We start from the raw sequence: 19,698 nt of genomic DNA on the forward strand, positions 1-19,698 counted from the left end.
AATATATATATATATATATATATATATATATACACACATACACATATACACATATATACATATATACACATACACACACATATACACATATATATATATATATATATATATATACACATACATATATACACATACATGTATATATATATACATACATACATACATACATACATACATACATATGTACACACATATATATACATATATATATATAAATTTGGAAAAAAATAATTGAAATTTTTGGGGGGGGGGGTGTATATATATATATATTATTTTATAGTGCTATAAAGATGTACTTTTGTTACTATTTAATAAACTGGATAATTTAAATTTCATGATTTCAATTAATTAGACATGGGTTTATATTACTAAAATACAATTCAATCATTTAAACAGAATCTTGAAAAATAAATATTAATATTAATTAATCTTGAAAAATAAAAATAAATATGAAAAATAAAAATTGAAAAATAAAACAATTTTTTAAAATTGTTAAAATTAAAATTCATGATTTCAATTAATTAGATGTGGTTTTATATTACTAAAATACAATTTAACCATTTGAAAAGAATCTTATTAAATCTGAAAAAAAAAAATAATTTGGGGAAAAAAATGAAACATTTTTAGTGCTGTAAAAATGTATTTTTGTTCACATTTAATAAACTGATATTAAATTAAAAAATCTTGAAAAAAAATCTAAAAAAATGAATTTGGGAAAAAATAAAACAATTTATAGTGCCTTTTTTTTACATTTAATAAATGGATGTTTAATCATTGAAATGGCATGATATAAATTAATTAGATTTAATCTAAAAAAAAAAGATACAATTTGGGGGAAAAAATGTAGTGCCATAAAATTGTATTTTTGTTAGTTAACATTTAATAAACTGATGTTTATTTATTTAAATTTCATTATTTTGAACAATTAGCCTTTATATTACTAAAATACAATTTAACCATTTTAGGAAATTTAACCAATATGGGAAACAAATAAAACATTTCCTAGTGCTATAAAAATGTATTTTTGTTAAACATTTAATAAACGGATGTTTAATTTGAAATTAAGTTGCATAATTTCAATTAATTAGATTAAAACAACAACAACAACAAAAACAAAAATAATTTTGCAAAAAATAAAATGGAATTTGTGGAAGAAAAATGTGTGCCATAAAAATATATTTTGTTGACATTTAATACACTGATGTTTAAATTTCATGGTTTAAATTAAGTAGATATGCTTTTACATTACTAAAATACAATTTAACCATTTTAACAGAATCTAGAAAAATTCAATCTGAAAAAAAAAAAAAGAAAAATTTGGGAAAAAATATTTTTTTTATTTTATAGTGCCCTAAAAATTATTTTAACATTTAATTAACTGATATTTCATTATTTAAATTTCACGATTTCAGTTAATTAGATACACTTTATATAAATAAAATACAATTTCACCATTTAAAGGAGAAGTTCACTTGCAAAACAAAAATTCACAGATAATTTACTATATACATTTAACCTCAAATGCTCGTCTTATCTAGCTCAGGTGAGTGCTTGAGGTTAAAAAGTATATAAATTGTATTTTTTTTTTTCAGATCACCTTGTCCACTTGTATCTCTTTAAACTCTCACAGCACATGTAATGTACATTAAAAACTTCCAGGAAGGTCGTTTCTCTGAATTTTACATGAGCACATTCTTTCCTAGAAGTACTTCCCAAAGACCACCACTCCACACCCAGACCCCCACCATTCACGCCACAATTTTTCAATAGGGTGTCTAGGCTTTAAGTGATGTTATCAGAGAGCTTTGCTTCAATATCATGTCGCGTCAAGCACAACTGTGGATAAAGGTCACATACCAAAGGCCTAAATGATGCATAAGCCCTGTTGGCCACCATTGAGTATAATAATATTCCTCCACGTGACATTTGTTTTGGGCGTCATTGAGACGGCATGTGTTGCGATCCGTCTACAGCGGATGGGTTTTGAAATCTTACCTGGTTTTCCTTCCCAGGCCAGACCGAGAACCCCGCTGAAGTCTCTGTTGGTCAGGAGATAGGAGAGGCAGTAGTCGTTCCAGTTCATCTCAGAAAACAGACTCAACAGCTTCTCAGGCCCAATGTGAGTCTTGCTCAGGGGACTGCTGGGATCTTCCTCTGTGATCACCTGAAACATAAGCGACCCGTTTTATGTCATTCCAGGCTTAAATATTTGACATGGATGAAGAATAAGGACTTTATGGTGAGGAATTTCAGTTTGAAGTTAAATAAATCTAAAACTAAGAAGCAATACATAAATACAAATAGAAAAAAAATAACTTTATAAAAGTAAAAACAAACAAATGGTCAATAAACAAAGTTTAGAGGCAATAAATAAATAATTAAAAACAAAAAAATAAATATTTCTAAGTTATCTGAAGTTAAAAGGGAATTAATTAATACTAAAAGAAATGACCAGAAAACTTAACAAATATTATGAAATTAGTTAAAATCAAGAGGCAACAAAACAAACAAACAAATATGAAACAAATATAAAAACTAAAAAAGGGGTCAAAAAGACATATTTAGAGGCAAAAAATAAATAAATACCTAAAAACAAGGAAATAAATATTTTTAAGTTATCTGAAGTTAAGAAGCAAAAAAATGAACATTACATAAATAAATAAATAAAACAATAACCAGGAAACAAAATGAATATTATAAAATATTATGAGGCAAAAAATAAATAAATACATAAATAAAAACAAAGGGTCAATAAACAAAGTTTAGAGGCAAAGAATAAATACTTAAAAATATTGGACGTTAAGAGGCAATATATAAATACTAAATTAAAAAATACCAGGAAACTAAAACATTATGAAATTAGTTAAAATCGAGAGGCAAAAAAACAAAGGGTCAATAAACAATAAAAAGTTTAGTATAAATAAATACTTAAAAACAAGAAAATAAATATTTTTACGTTATTTGAAGTAAAGAGGCAATAAATAAATACTAAATAATTTTTTTTTTAATCCAGGAAACTAAACTAATATTATGAAATTAGTTAAAATCAAGAGGCAAAAAGTAAATAAATATTTTTAAGTTATCTGAAGTTAAGGCAATAAATACATAAAAAATAGGAAACTAAAATATTATGAAATTAGTTAAAATCAAGAGGCAAAAAACAAGGGGTCAATAAACAAAGTTTAGTATAAGAAAAATACTTAAAAACAAGAAAATAAATATTTAAGTAATTTAAAGTGAAGAGGCAATAAATAAATACTAAATTAAATAAATAAATAAATATACCAGGAAACTAAATTAATATTATTAAATGAAAAAAAGAGGCAAAAAGTAAATGAATATTTTAAGTCATCTAAAAATAAATACTAAATAAAATAAAAAATATACCAGGAAACTAAATTAATATTATGAAATTAGTTAAAATCAAGAGGCAAAAAGTAAATAAATATTTTTTTAGTTATCTGAAGTTAGGAGGCAATAAATACATAAAAAACAGGAAACGAAAATACTATGAAATTAGTTAAAATCAAGAGGCAAATAAAAAATAAATAAATACATACATAAAAACAAGAAAATAAATATTTTTAAGTTAGAAATACTAAAAATAACTACAAAAAAAAAAAAAAACAACAGGAAAATAAACATGAAATGACCTAAAGTTGAGAGGTCATAAATAAAAATTATGAAATTATCTCAAATTAGGAATCAATAAATAAATACTAAAACAAAACGTAAATAAATAAATAAGCAATTATGATAATAGATTTTAAATGAACTACTCTAAATATATATATATATATATATAATACAGCTGTAATTATTTTGTTTAAACAAGGACCTTACGGTGAGGAATTTCACTTTGAAGTTGACCAGCTCTATGCCGTCAAAGTCGGCTCTGTCATAAATGTCGTTTACTGCTTTCATGTAGGAGGCGACCTGCAAAACACATTGGTGCATTAAGCTTATGAATAACTGATTTTTCATCTCCTCGACACCTTGTTAGACAGAACTAGTGATGAACTGACAGACAGACAGATTAATTTTGCCACAGTAATCTTATCATATTGTTTGATCAATTGAGACACTGTTCCTCAGAGTTTCAGTTGCAACAGCGAATCCTCCAGAGAGTCTCTTGCCCTAGTCGCTGTCAGTGGATTGAGGCACATTTCGCCTCAGAGGGAATGAAAGCACTCTGGGGTAAAAGTGTCGGGTGAGGAGTATGAGTGATAATCTGGCCTCTGTTCCTTACAATGAGCCGGCCAAGACCAACATATTGGCACACAGCACTGGGTGAAAATGGTAATGTCGAATAACACTGTGGCATGGCACACAGTCAGAGTACCTACACCCAATCACACAAACACTTCTGAATTTCTAAAAAAATAAATAAATGTATTTATTTATAACAGTTACCATTTTATAACTCACAACTGCAAATTTATATCTTACAATTCTGAGAAAAAAAATGGAACTGCAAGTTTATATCTTGCAATTGCAGAAAATAAGTCAGGATTTCTCATTTATATCTCGCAACTGTAAGAAAAAAAAAGTAAAACTCACAATTCTGAGGAATTCTGACTTGATCACTTGCAATTCTGGCTTTATAACTCACAATTGCGAGTTTATATCACAATTCTGAGAACAAAAGTCTGAATTTTGAGTTTATATGTCGCAACTGTGAGAAAAAAAGTCAGAATTATGAGACAAACTCACAATTCTGAGAAATTCTGACTTTATGTCTCGCAATTCTGACTTTATAACTCACAATTGCACATTTATATCACAATTCTGAGAAAAAAATAGAATTGCAAGTTTGTCTCACAATTCTGAGGAAAAAAGTAGAATTGTGTTTTTTCTCAAAAAAAAAGTCAGAATTGTGAGTTTACATCCTGCAACTGTGAGAAAAAAAGACAACTCTCAATTCTGAGATATTTTGATTTTATTTTTTGCAATTCTGACTTTAGAACTCACAACTGCAAATTTAAATCAAAATTCTGAAAAAAAGTCAGAATTGTGAGTTTATATCCCACAATTGCGAGAAAAAGAGTCAGAATTGTGAGTTTATATCCCACAATTGCGAGAATGAGATTTATATTTCACAATTGCGAGAAAAAGAGTCAGAATTGTGAGTTTATATCCCACAATTGCGAGAATGAGATTTATATTTCACAATTGTAAGAAAAAAAGTCAGAATTGTGAGTTTATATCCCACAATTGCGAGACAAAAAAAAATCTGAATTACATGACACAAACTCATAATTCTGAGAAATTCTGACTTTACGTCTTGGAATTGTGGGATATAAACTCATAATTCTGACTTTTTTTTCTGCAATTGCAAGATATAAACTCGAAATTCTTTTTTTCCTCAGAATTGTGAGAAAAACTTTAACTCACAACTGCAAATTTATATCCCACAATTCTGCGAAAAAAAGTAGAATTGTAGGTTTTTCTTTCGCAATTTTGAGTTTATATCCCACAATTGTGAGGAAAAGAGTCAGAATCTCAAGTTTATATCTCGCAGTTGTGAGAAAAAAGTCAGAATTACGAGACACAAAATCACAATTCTGACTTTGTCTTGCAATTCTGACTTTATAACTTACAAGTTACAACTGCAAATTTATCTCACAATTCTGAGAAAAGTGGAATTGCAAGTTTATATTTTGCAATTGCAAGAAAAAAAGTTAGAATTGTGAGTTTATATCCCACAATTGCGAGAAAAAGAGTCAGAATTGTGAGTTTTTATCCCAATTGCGAGAATGAGATTTATATTTCACAATTGCGAGAAAAAGAGTCAGAATTGTGAGTTTATATCCCACAATTGCGAGAAAAAAAGTCAGTATTAAGAGACAAACTCACAATTCTGAGAAATTCTGACTTTGTCTCGCAATTCTGACTTTATAACTCACAACTGCGAATTTATCTCACAATTCTGAGAAAAAAAATGTGAGTTTATATTTCACAATTGTGAGAAACAAAAAATTCACAATTGTGAGAAAAAAAGTCAAAATTGCGAAATACAAACTCACAGTTCTGACTTTATATCTTGCCATTCGGACTTTATAACTCACAATTGCAAGTATATATCGCACAATTGTGAAGAAAAAAAACTTAAATTGTATTATATAAACACACACACAACCAAAACTTTGCAAAATATATATATATATTTTTAATAAATTAATACTTTTAATCTGCAAGAATGCATTAAATTGGTCAAAAAAGACTGTAAAGACATTTAAAATGTTACAAAAGATTTATATTTCAAATAAATGCTGTTCTTTTGAAATCTCTATTAATCGAAAAATCATTATCATATTTTTGACATTGGCAACAATAAGAAAATTGTTTCTTGGATGTAAAATCAGCATATTAGAATGATTTCTGAAGGATCATGTGACACTGAAGACTGAAGTAATGATGCTGGAAATTCAGCTTTGCATTAAAGGAATAAAGCACAATAAAATAATGTAAAATGTAATATATATTTTGCCGCATGAGACATTTTTTGAAACAGTTTTGGTCCATCTGAAAAAAAAACTGCTGAATAAAAAACAACAACAAAATAAAGAGCCATTATCATTTAATGGGTGTTTTGCAGTTATTCTGTTGGCAGAAACATCGCTTTTCAGGAATCTCGTACATGTAGTAATTTGCTAAAACAATAAAAATCAGCAGCTGTGGAGAGTAAAACAAAAACATTGCGTAACCGTCAAAAATAATACGCAGACAATGGGAACTACCCCCCAAAGTAAAAGCTCAGTGACCTCAGCCGCAAGGCAGGCGGTCCAGCCCCCAGAATACACCAATCTGGAAAACTCATCAGATAAAAGATAACAAGTGGTTACTCTAACTTGTGGAAATCCTGTCTTTTATCTTCAGCATACAAACATTACATAAGATTAAGTTGTACCAAAGCAGCTTGAAAACCTTTGTTTCTCACAGCCAAAGTAAGGAACTTGGCTTTGGTCCATTGGTGACATACAACCCCACCATTTCGCAGAAGTCTCCAGTGGGATCAAGGAAGGAACATGTTGTGAATCCCATTTCGTGGAGACTGGGCACCAAAGGGGGGCCTAACTTTACAGTCAACAGGAAAATATATACAGTGGTGTGAAAAAGTGTTGGCCCCCTTAATGATTTTTTTTTTTTTTTTTTACATGTTTGTCACTCTTTAATGTTTCAGATCATCAAACAAATTTAAATATTAATCAAAGATAACACAAGTAAACACAATATGCAGTTTTTAAATGAAGGGGTTTTTTTTTATGAAGGGGAAAAAATATCCAAACCCACATGGCCCTGTGTGAAAAAGTGTTAAAACATAACGGTGGTTTATCACACCTGAGTTCAGTTTCTCTAGCCACAGCCAGTCCTGATTACTGCCACACCTGTTCGCACTCAAGAAATCCCTTAAATAGGACCTGCCTGACAAAGTGAAGTAGACCAAAAGATCCTCAAAAGCTACACATCATGTTAAGATCCAAAGAAATTCAGGAACAAATGCGAAAGAAAGTAATTGAGATCTATCAGTCTGGGAAAAGGTTATAAAGCCATTTCTAAAGCTTTGGGACTCGAGCGAACCACAGTGAGAGCCATTATCCACAAATGGCCAAAACATGGAACAGTGGTGAACCTTCCCAGGAGTGGCCGGCCGACCAAAATTACCCCAAGAGCACAGCGACGGCTTATGCAAGAGGTCACAAAAGACCTCACAACAACATCTAAAGAACCGCAGGCCTCTCTTGCCTCAGTTAAGGTCAGTGTTCATGACTCCACCATAAGAAAGAGACTGGGCAAAAATGGCCTGCATGGCAGAGTTCCAAGATGAAAACTGCTGCTGAGCAAAAAGAACATAAAGGCTCGTCTCAGTTTTGCCAGAAAACATCTTGATGATCCCCAAGACTTTTGAGAAAATACTCTGTGGACTGACGAGACAAAAGTTGAACTTTTTGGAAGGTGTGTGTCTCATTACATCTGGCGTAAAAGTAACACGGCATTTCAGAAAAAGAACATCATACCAGCAGTAAAATATGGTGGTGGTAGTGTGATGGTCTGGGGCTGTTTTGCTGCTTCTGGACCTGGAAGACTTCGTGTGATAAATGGAACCATGAATTCTGCTGTCTACCAAAAAATCCTGAAGGACAATGTCTGGCCATCTGTTCGTGACCTCAAGCTGTAGCGAACTTGGTTTCTGCAGCAGGATAATGATCCAAAACACACCAGCAAATCCACCTCTGAATGGCTGAAGAAAAAAAAAAATGAAGACTTTGGAGTGGCCTAGTCAAAGTCCTGACTTGAGTCCTATTGAGATGCTGTGGAATAGTGTTGGGCGATATGCTCAATTTTCATATCGTCCTATCGTCAGCCTGTGAGATCGCCGATACACGATACTATCGTGCTAATTTATTTAATAATATGTAAATATGTCAATATGTAATAAATTCCTTATTCATTTTGTAAAGGTAGTGCATGTGACGTGACAGTTGTGCGTGTACAGAGCGCTGACGGTAGTTCTGTCAGAGAGGTTCAAGTTTACTTTCGGTTTCATTCTCTGCTATCTTCAGGGAGGGGTAAATGTGCGTGCGTGAATGTAAATTAATCTTTCTTTACCAGTCATATTGCGATAATGTTACCACTGTATGTCTGATCTTTGTCATCAGTTCATGTTGTAGTTCAGTTCATATAGAATGTGGAGAAGCGATGTGCGTGTAATTCACGTGCATATGTTTAGCGCCATTTTATTGCATCGTAATTCTAGTTAACGCATACAGATATTACTGAAATGAATGTTTATGTTTACTATACAGACGGATTCTCATATATCGTATTTAATTCAGCCTAAACCACATTTTACTACCTCTGTTATCCTAATGACTGTCTACACTTAAGTCTACACTTAATCTATGAACACTGTATGATGAATAAATGTCTTACCCATTTTCACTGCACACATCTGCGGCGCAACGCAGCCACTGTATGCTTGTGTTTATACCGCGGCAAGTTTGAGGCATCCCAGAACCGACTCTCCACGCCGCATCGCTAAAGTTAGGTGCCTTTTTGACGCATAATAATAATAATCGTCTTACTTTCGTCACAGGCATCAGCAACAGGCGATATCTCTGACTATCGTGGATACACGATACTATCGTCTATCGGCACAACCCTACTGTGGAATGACCTAAAAAAGGCAGTTCATGCTCGAAAACCCTCCAAAGTGGCTGAATTACAACAATTCAGCCAAGATGAGTGGGCCAAAATTCCTGCACAGCGCTGTAACAGACTCATTGCAAGTTATCGCAAATACTTGATTGCAGTTGTTGCTGCTAAGGGCGGCCCAACCAGTTATTATGTTTAGGGGGCAAACACTTTTTCACACAGGGCTATGTGGGTTTGGATTTTGTTTTCCCTTCATAATAAAAAACTTCATTCAAAAACTGCATGTTGTGTTTACTTGTGTCATCTTTGATTAATATTTAAATTTGTTTGATGATTTGAAACATTAAAGTGTGACAAACATGCAAAAAAATAAAATAAAAAAATCAGGAAGGGGGCCAACACTTTTTCACACCACTGTATGTGTTTGTGTTTATCAGCCAGTAGATGTTGAATAAATTAACCTTTTGAGTACTAGATCTTGGGAACTCACCTGAGCCACAACACCTTCGACACTTCCAAAGCGTTTGTAGAAGCGGTGGTCTGCATGGAGGTGCAAAAGACAGCTGGTTTTGGACTGGTCGACCTTCCGCTTTGACCTGGACACTGGTATCTGGCGTGGGTCACAAGACAGAGAGGATTTCACAACCTTGAGAAGGCGTCAAGGGAGAACTTAAGGAAAAGCTCACATCTGGTTTTTCAATACTGCCACCGAACAAGTGGAAGTGAGGTGTTGTGGTAACTATGAGCTTAAAATATATCGCTAGCTTGTTATCTGATTAAAAGACGTGGCAGGTTGTCCCTCGCACCCATTTTTGGTGAATGGCTTAAACCCAACTAGGACCTTCGAACAATAGATAGATTGGACAGATAGAACTCATTTCCATGTAGTAGGTCGCCTTCTAAAAACAGGACAAGATGGTAGGGCAAAACAATTATTGAGTGACATTGTGAAGCATTGATGTAATGTCGGCCACCTACACATGACATCTGATTTCTAAATTATTTCCACATTTAATGTACCTAGTGTGAAATGATTTAAGTTTGTAAGGACAAATTGTGCAAACTGACAAACTGGAAATGAGGTGAAGTCATGTCTGACCTCTCGGTGGTTTTGGACAAGATGCTGCAGCCTCTCGGCACCACAGAAGCCAACATTAGTCTGTTTCAAGGGTGTACTGTCTGTGGAAAAACATATTAAATGGTTATAATATAGGAGTCAACTACTAAGAAGATGTAAACAATATAGAAATGCCATAATTAACAGTGTTAAAACTATTGAAAACTATTAAAAATCATTTAATTTATAGAAATAAAGCTGAAATAAGAAATATAAATAAGATGAAAAAACAAAGCTTAAACTTTTGATTTTAAATGTTGCATTAGCAACTAACTGAAATAAGTTTAAGTAATAAAATGACTAAAACTAATATAAATCTAAACAAAGATTTAAAAACGAATAAACTAAAATGAAAAATGAAAAGCAAATTTAAAATGTTAAACAATGTTAAACACTGCGATAGTACATAAATATACACTACCAGTCAAAAGTTTTTGAACAGTAAGATTTTTAATGATTTTTAAAGTCTCTTCTGCTCGCCAAGCCTATATTTATTTGATCCAAAGTACAGCAAAAACAGCTGCATATTTTTACTATTTAAAATAACTGCTTTCTATCTGAATATATTTTTAAAACAAATTTATTCCTGTGATCAAAGCTGAATTTTTAGCATCATTACTCGAGTCTTCAGTGTCACATGGTCCTTCAGAAATCATTCTAATATGCTGATATGCTGTTCAAGAAACATTTTTATTATTATTATCAATATTTAAAATATCTGAGTATTTTCAGGACATTTTTCAGGATCAGTACTTTTATTTAACAAGGATGCTTTAAATTGATCAAAAGTGATGATAAAGATTTATATTTCAGATGAATGCTGTTCTTCTGAACTTTCTATTCATCAAAAAAAAAACTGAAAAAATTATACTCCGTTTTCAACATAATAATAGAAAAATGAGCAGCAAATCAGTATATTAGAATGATTTCTGAAGGATCATGTGACTGGAGTCATGATGCTAAAAATTCAGCTTTGAAATCACAGGAAAAAAATTACAATTTAAAATATATTCAAATAGAAAACAGTTATTTTAAATAATAAAAATATTTTAAAGTTTTGCTGTACTTTGGATCAAATAAATGCAGGCTTGGTAAGCAGTAGAGACGTCTTTAAAAAACATTACAAATCTTACTGTTCAAAAACTTTTGACTGGTATTGTACTTGGAAAAAAAAGAAAAAAAAAGAATGTTGCTTTGATAAGAAAATAGAAGCATCCAAATTAGTTTTAGTAAAAATTAAGTGGTTTGACCATTGTTAAGTTCTTTCAAACAGATTCTTCTCAGAAAAAAAAGCTCTTTTTTCTATAATTATCATAACTATTTAACAAACGTTCATAAATAACTCACTGGGCCTCATTCAGGAAACACAGAACAAACAAAACATGCAAGAATGGTTTTATGAACAGTTTGCACAATAAAAATCGCTCTATTTGTGGTTCATGAATGAGGCCAAATACGGTCTCATTAATGTCCCGTGAAATGAAAGACTACAAGACACGCAGACATTCGGACAAAGAAAGATTGCATAAATCCTAGACCCTTTTGTACAGTCTTGAAACTATGGATTCATTGCAAAACCGACACGCTTGCTCAAGTGGGACTTGGGCGATGGTATCTTTTCTGACCTCTGTCGAAAAACCTCACTCTAACATAATTTGTAACTGTACTAAACTTTGGTAGACTTGACACTTGAGCCTCATAAATGAAAAGAAAGCACATTAACTTATTTTTATCATTGTCTTATTTAAAAAAAAAAAAAAGACTTTCGAAGTGCATCCATCCATCATAAAAAGTTTTTTTTTATAATTTTAATATTTCCTAAACAAATGCATTGATTCACTTCAGAAGGCCTTTATTAACCCCTCGGAGATGTGTGGAGTACTTTTTATGATGGATGGATGCACTTTATTGGACTTCAAAATCTCAACTGCCATTCACTGCTATTATAAAGCTTGGAAGAGTCAGGACATCTTTAAATATAACTCCGATTGTATTCGTCTGAAAGAAGAAAGTCATATAAACCTAGGATGGCTTGATGGTGAGTAAATCATGGGGTAATTTTATTTTTTTTGTGGGTGAACTATCCCTTTAAAATCGTTTGCACCAAGTATGACAACGACAAATATAAAGTTTTAATAACTGTTCTAGGGAAGTCCACACCGCAACTATAACAATACAATATCACTGAAATCACTTTCAGAACTTTTTTTTTTGACAAAAATGAACAAAAACATTCATAGCCAAAGAGTTATCGGTGAGCAGTGGTAACTGCAAGCACCAAGTTTCAATCACACACCACAACAAAAAAGTAAAAAGGCATTTCACTTTAAAACCTTCAAAGGCTCCTACAAAGGCTAGAGTGCTTCAAAAGCCTTTCAACAAATAAAAACACATTGATCATGTTGTTTTATTATGATTCTTACAGAATAACTTAAAAACATTCTCATAGGAACTTCAAACAGCTACAAAAAAACATCTGCACTTGTTTGTGATAGAGGGGGGTTACTTAGATGGTATGACCTTAAAACAAAATTACTCTTAGACTTCAATGAGAAAGTTTTACATTGTGAATTCACCTTCAGGAAGGTCTCCGGAATGACACAAATGAGATTAAACATTAATTTGAGGTGAAAAACCACCTTATGCAAAGTCAGGTGGTTGACATCCACAACGGCCTGGTTAAATTTTGCCTACACTGTAAAATGACGGGGAGTTTAGCGGGGAATAAATGTCAAGCTGACTCTAACTAGAGAAGCGACGTGATTGGATCACACCATCCTGGTGTGCAAGAACCAACCAATAAGAATTCTTTAGCTGGACAGCAAGGTCCCACCACTGATTTCAGATCATTCTCTGGAACATGATCATAGTTTCTATAAACAAAAGGGCTAGCAGAGCCGTCCCTGGATCGGTGAGTTTGAGTAGAGAGAAATGGAGCATGTGAGAGGAAAGGGTAAATGTCGGGCTTTGACCCACTGATGGAATTACTTCCAGACCTTGACTTCATCCTGTGTGCGTCTCTTTCAAGTAGTTGGGCATGTGGAGACCAGGGCAGAAAGGTTTATTTAAATACGCCTGAATTTATCGAGAAACAATCCCCACTAGAGTTGAGCGGAAATTAAAATGAATGTTTATCCAAGAACACTTGCCGAATCAAAGACTAACCTAGAAAAAATCTTGCCTTTTTTTGTAAATCCAACCAGCACCAGTTTATTAAATTGCATTTACGTCATTAAATTATACAGTACAATTTTTCTGGAAATCAAACCCAAGCATTGAGACAGGACAGTGAACTGACAATGGAATTCAAACTTGCTAAAATGTCCTGCGTTCATATCTATGTTTTTCATGCGGTTGACTCTGATTGGTTGTTTTTCTTTACCCAGCCAGCTGCAGTGAAACCTAATCAAAGCTGCTCCTCTTCCTGTTAGTTTTAACTTCCAGATGGCATACAAACCACGGCATTGTCCAAAAATGGGATGAGTATAAATAACAGATCGGAATCGTACAATCAGGTTTAGTCATCAAGCGCCTCAAACAGGAAATCCGTCATTTTAAATTGCTGCTAATTAAGACACTGTTTAAAAATAAAAATGGCATAAAACATGGACACAATTTCAAGTATTTTTGGATGCAACTTTTTTATGTATATAGCCTATTTCCCACACTGAATATATATATATATATATATTATAAATAGAGCTGGGCGGTATGACCAAAACTTTATATCACGGTATTTTTTCAAAATTATCCGGTATCACGGTATATGACAGTGTTTTTTTTTTTTCCATGCATGACTAGGTGTTAACCACATTTCCTAATAAATTAGAGAATAATTACCGTAGTATATTGGCTTACATTGACCGGACTAGTATTAACCCAGGTTTGATTGGTCTCACAAAATGCTGCTGTTCACAAAGAAGTGACAGTGGCACTCATAATTGTAATGAGGTGAAGAAATCAGAATTCATGACTTGCAGTCAAAATACACAACACTTTATTGTGCATTCTTCATATTCCAGGACATGTTTGTGGCGGAGGTGGTGAAGCAAATTGCTTGTGTTGCCTCCTGCGGCTACAACTTTAGCCTGACCACATTTACATATGATGTAGTGATGCACCGAAATGAAAATTCTAGGCCGAAACCGAAAACCGAAAGAATTATGCCAATTATTAGTACCATTGCATTTATGGCTATGACTGTGTACTAAATCTTACTAGAATCAAGGCATTGCAATTGCATAAATTAATAAAAAGTTTTAAAGAATAAATCAATTATATCAATTTAAACAATTATTATCAATCAAGTATTATATTACTTAAATAACATATACATATATTTTACTGCCTTTGTTTAAATTTTTATAACACATTATCTTGTGGATCCATGAGTTCACATTTACAACTCTATGCGTTTCTCTTCCAGCAGGAGGCGCTGTCAGATTGGTAGTATACAAAGCAGCGCAACAAATGATTTTGAAACGTGCAGCGCTCATATTTATTCAATGGATAGCCTTTTGAAGTTTCATCGCAATTCTTGTCTTTCAGTCCCCACATTTAAGACCACCTGAAATCATAATTATGACTTTCATAACCCCCTAATAACACTGCAGTCATCAATGAAAATTAAGAGCTTTATTAAAGACTTTCAAAAACAAACCTTACACAAAATATGTTTCTTTTTATTTTTTCCCCCCACCATGTTCGGGGCACAAGAAAAATATTAAGGGACTAAATTAATATCAGCATATGAAGTATAATCGTCTCTCATTGTCTCTGAAAGAATGCACATCAGATGCTGAAAGTCAGTTTTTACTTTCACTTTCACATATTGCGTAGTTTTCACGTTGCTTGTGTGATATCCATTGGCTCACCTCCATGGTTTAAAACATAAATATTTATAAAAAAATACAGTATATAGAAAAGACATACCTTTAAAATATTGCGAGGTAACTGAAAGCTACATCTGTCTGCGCGCAATTTGCCGATCTCTGCTCTCATCACTGCAGACACACCCCCTCTTGAAATTTCGGCATTACAAGTTTTGTACATCGCTAACCCTGGGTCTTTCTCAGATATACTGAAATAAGTCCACACCGCAGATGTGTTGCTTCAGACAAGCACGTGCAAGCTGCAGTTTCTGTTTGCGTCAACATACGTGTTCCCGACGCTTTGTACGCACACACTCACCGGTATTGGGGTATATGAAAAATGAATATCATTTAAAAAAACACCGGTATTAGGTATGAAAAGGTATACCGCCCAGCCCTAATTATAAATAAATCTGAGATATAAACTATTCTTACTTTTTTTCTCAGAATTTCAAGACAATTCTGACATTTTTCTTGTTAATGCGAATTTATAGCTCACAATTATGCATTTTTTCTCACAATTTTGATTTCTCTGATTTCACAATTCTATTTTTTTCCTCGCAATTCTGACTTTTTTCTTGCAAATGCAAGTTTGTAAGAGATATAAACTTGCAATTGTGAGTTATAAAATTAAATTTTGAGGGGAAAAAAAAAGACTAATATGTTCTCAGAATTGAGAGTTTATTTGTAATTGCATGTTATGGGCTTCGATATGTTTAACAATTGTAATTGCATGGGCTTCGATATATGTTTAACATAAAAATATATACACATATACATATATATATATATATATATATATATATATATATATATATATATATATATATATATATATATATATGAATGAATAGCCAGCCTCTGCATCCATGAGAAATGCTCTAAAGTAACCTTGAAACCACATGGGTATGGTGTGACTTGAACCACGAGATCACATGACCACCAATCCACAGACTATACATACACTTGTCTCTCTGCCAATGTTTACCTCCTGCTATACAAAGACAGGAACACGTGCCTGTTTTTTACGACCCCAGTGAAAGAGGTGCACAGACGCAAATGTAAATCCCAGAAGTTGCGTCAAAACAATTCAGGGAACAAAAGTCTGAGACCACTAGTCAAAATGCACTTGTTTTGCCTTTTTTAAAATCAAATGTTCAGATCTTCATCTAAAATATATATTTCTTTGAACAATCAATATAATGTGAAACACGTGTGTCTCTCCTGCATGCAACTTCTAAACTGCTCACTTTAACACTGCAATGAACTTTTAAAACTTTCTAAGTAAATATGATTTGATTTAACCATTTTTTTTAATCAATAAATAAATAAAATTACACAAAATGTTTTCAATTACTACAATATTCAAGCTAAAAGTACAAAAAGTATTTTGTTAACTAGTATTTTTAACTTATTCTCCAATAAAAATAACAAAAACGTACAAACAAGATTGTACAAATGTATATGGTTAGGCTTGGGGTGGACTTTCATGCTTGCCTGTTTTTTTTTTTTCGTTTTTTTTTTTTCCTAAAAATAGTATGTTTCCATATGAATCACAAAGGAAATTGCTAACTTGTAAAATACATCTCATTAGTTCGGGTTGGAAAAGTCTTACTATTCTGAACAGCATCACCATTAACTTTATTTTAAATCGTTTTACAGATTTTTTTAGTCTTTACTGGAAAATAACAAAACACGGAATAAGAAAATAATTTTTGCAGTGAACACAAAAGAAAGGACATAAGAAAGCTTTGTTGGGACTAAATCACGGCTTTACCTCGGTGATGAAAGTCACAAGTGTACATACACCTTGCAAAATCTGCAAATGTTAATTATTTTACTAAAACAAGAGGGATCATACAAAATGAATGTTATTTTTTATTTAGTGCTGACCTGAATACGAATAAAAATGACCATGTTCAAAAGTTTACATAAGCTTAATTCTTAATACTGTGTTGTTACCTGAATGATCCACAGCTGGTTATAAATTTAACATGCGTTTTGTATGATCCCTCTTATTTTGCTAAAATAATAAACATTTTGCAAAACCTGCAAGGTGTATGTAAACTTTTGACATCAACTGTACATCCTAAAAACTTACCCACATCATCCTCGTGATAAATGATGGAGTGGTGGTCAGTGTTGGAGGCGCTGTATCTGTCAATGGGCTCGACGTAGAACGTCCCATTGGCTGTTGTAATGGAGCCCTCAAACTGACCCTCAAGAACAGACCCTTGACATGAGGATTCATTCTCATCTTTGAGACAAATAAAACAGTTCAATCACAATTGTGTTTCAACAATAAAGATTGCAATGAACGTACAATGAGTGTGTTTCAAAATATCCTACCTTCTAGTACTCCTGAGTATATGTGAGAGAGATCCACCATCTGAGATTCATCTTGTGACTGGACCTTGAAATCTTCTGTGAAGCCATTTGCATTTGGTTTGAGACGAAGGTGGAATTCCCTACAAAAACCAGTGCTTAATAAAAGTTCATATGTACATATTTAAGTATTAAGGAATAATACATATGTCTGGATGAAACCATTATAAGTACCTTTGAAAGGCGTTGAAGTTTAGATGAAGCTCTTGTTTGTTTGGATGCGTCTCGCGTCTGACGCGTTGGTGCTGTTGGTTTATAAGCTCTCGGTCATAAGACAGGCCTTCATAGTGTTTAATGTACTTGCTGCTAATGTCTTGTAAAGCGTCTGAAATATTTCAAAACGAAGGATACTCGGTTAAATGGAAGTCAAGTTCAATTATAAATGTATTTATCACAAAGCCACAATGAGTAAGTTACAAAATATAAACCAGTTTGCCCAAACACGTTGTGTTGACATATAACCGTTACTCATGAGCGTCGCGTTTTAAAGACGTTTCTTTAACGTTTCTCTAGTATCTCCAACGTCCAAACAGTGGGCCAATCAGAAGAAGCCGTGGGCGGGGCAAGAGTCGCGGTCGCGTTTTCTGTTTAACAAATTTGCATAACTAGCGTAAAGCTACTTTTCTGGTCTTTCGGCTTGTTTAGATGTTATTTTGTCACTTGTTAGCTGGTCAGCCTGGGAAACTAGCTCACCCTCAGTGAAACAAAACGTGGGAGACCAGTGAAACAACTTAGCTTTTTCTCCCAGTTGCGTTAACAAACGGTCAGTTGTCAGTTTGTTTAAATTAATTTTCTAAGCACATCACATAAAATGCATCTCAACACCCCGTTCACATGAAACTACAGTGTTTTAAATGGCTCAAGTCATTGTTGCTATAATTGTTGGTCAAAAATAGTCAGTTTTAATCATAATTCAGTGCAGGTTGACTTACACACCAAAACAATACTTTTGCTTTTGTTCAAATCTCCAACCCTAAGTATACAACAATAGTGTTGCTTTAGTTAGCAAGACCACTAATTATAATTCAAGTTTTATTTTATCTGAGTAGGAAAGAACATCTGATTTAGCTCTAGGCAAGCTGAGGCAAGTGCGCCAATGGAAGTGGCCAAAAAAACAAGACAAACGTCCTTTCGTTGGCCTCAGATAAACCGACCACATGCAAGACCAAGCGTAACGCCATAGCTTACCTGTAAAATGTCCTCTAGATAAAATATAAATCAGCAGATAAATCTTGGAAGCACTCAAAAGTGTGGCTACCATGTCTTCTTAGCTCAGGTGCTTGAAACCTATTCAGAGAGGAATGTTTTTGGTTTCACATACCTGAACTACACTAACTAGACATATACAGACTTGTTTTGAAGGAGGACCACAATATGAAACCAGTTCCTAAGGTAAAATGGAAAGCTTCAATGAGTTTTGCTCAGGGAAACATGAGAAACGCCAATGACATGTCTCTCACATTCATGTTCTTCCAAGGCTTTTTTCCTTTTGGGAAACATCCAGAAATCTCATTGTATAGCTGTCTGCAGGAGAGAACAGAAATTATCAAGGGTGTGTGGTACAGTAATTGAATTTCCAGACTTGCTCAGGTTCTGCTCCAAATGGCTTGGTCTGCAGTAGAACATGTGCCAATTCAAACAGCTGAACATCGTTCAGACCTTAAACAATGGACAATATCATTTCCTGAAGGCAACTAGCAGTTTTTGGATAATAGTTTGGATGGGATTGTGGGGGGCATACATTTATGAACGATTCTTGGCGCATTTCAACAGCAAGATACATAATGAAAGTTTTATGGCCTCCAGGCTTTTCTAGGAATGAAAATCTGACTCCACCTCCAAAACCTACAGCCTGGATGTGATTGGCCACTGAAGCACGACCTGATCTAAGTTGGTGACATCATTCAAGATGCCTCCCCAGAAGACATCCCATTAGGCAAAAGTTACTTTAGGACATTTAGGAACTGAAACATCATACACCACCCAGGATGTCATCTGTTACAAGTCACTTGTGTCATTGATTTTTATAGGATTCATTGATCTTTATTGATATTTTTGTTGCTACTCTTAAACACTCAATCATATGAGACGACCATTAAATTCCCACCCCCACTAAAAGTTGCAAGGCAGTAATTTGCACTGAAATATTAAACAACATCCTATAACAAT

General features: G+C 33.2%; 1 protein-coding gene across 1 annotated transcript in view; it reads right to left on the reverse strand.

Annotated features, from left to right (window-relative positions):
- LOC141338415 (disintegrin and metalloproteinase domain-containing protein 10) overlaps positions 1 to 18,846 on the reverse strand; it is a 29,439-nt gene extending 10,593 nt beyond the window's left edge. Inside the window, exons 1-8 of the mRNA XM_073843955.1 lie at positions 18,718 to 18,846; positions 17,704 to 17,854; positions 17,494 to 17,612; positions 17,246 to 17,401; positions 10,256 to 10,335; positions 9,647 to 9,766; positions 3,844 to 3,936; positions 1,996 to 2,164 (exon numbers count right to left, since the gene is read on the reverse strand). Coding sequence (XP_073700056.1) covers positions 1,996 to 2,164; positions 3,844 to 3,936; positions 9,647 to 9,766; positions 10,256 to 10,335; positions 17,246 to 17,401; positions 17,494 to 17,612; positions 17,704 to 17,854; positions 18,718 to 18,790 — 961 coding nt within the window. The 5' untranslated portion in view covers positions 18,791 to 18,846. The remainder of the gene's footprint in view (positions 1 to 1,995; positions 2,165 to 3,843; positions 3,937 to 9,646; positions 9,767 to 10,255; positions 10,336 to 17,245; positions 17,402 to 17,493; positions 17,613 to 17,703; positions 17,855 to 18,717) is intronic.
- Between the last annotated feature and the right edge of the window lie 852 nt (positions 18,847 to 19,698).

This window comes from Garra rufa, chromosome 7, assembly GCF_049309525.1.
Source record: "Garra rufa chromosome 7, GarRuf1.0, whole genome shotgun sequence".
NCBI classification, from domain to species: domain Eukaryota; kingdom Metazoa; phylum Chordata; class Actinopteri; order Cypriniformes; family Cyprinidae; genus Garra; species Garra rufa.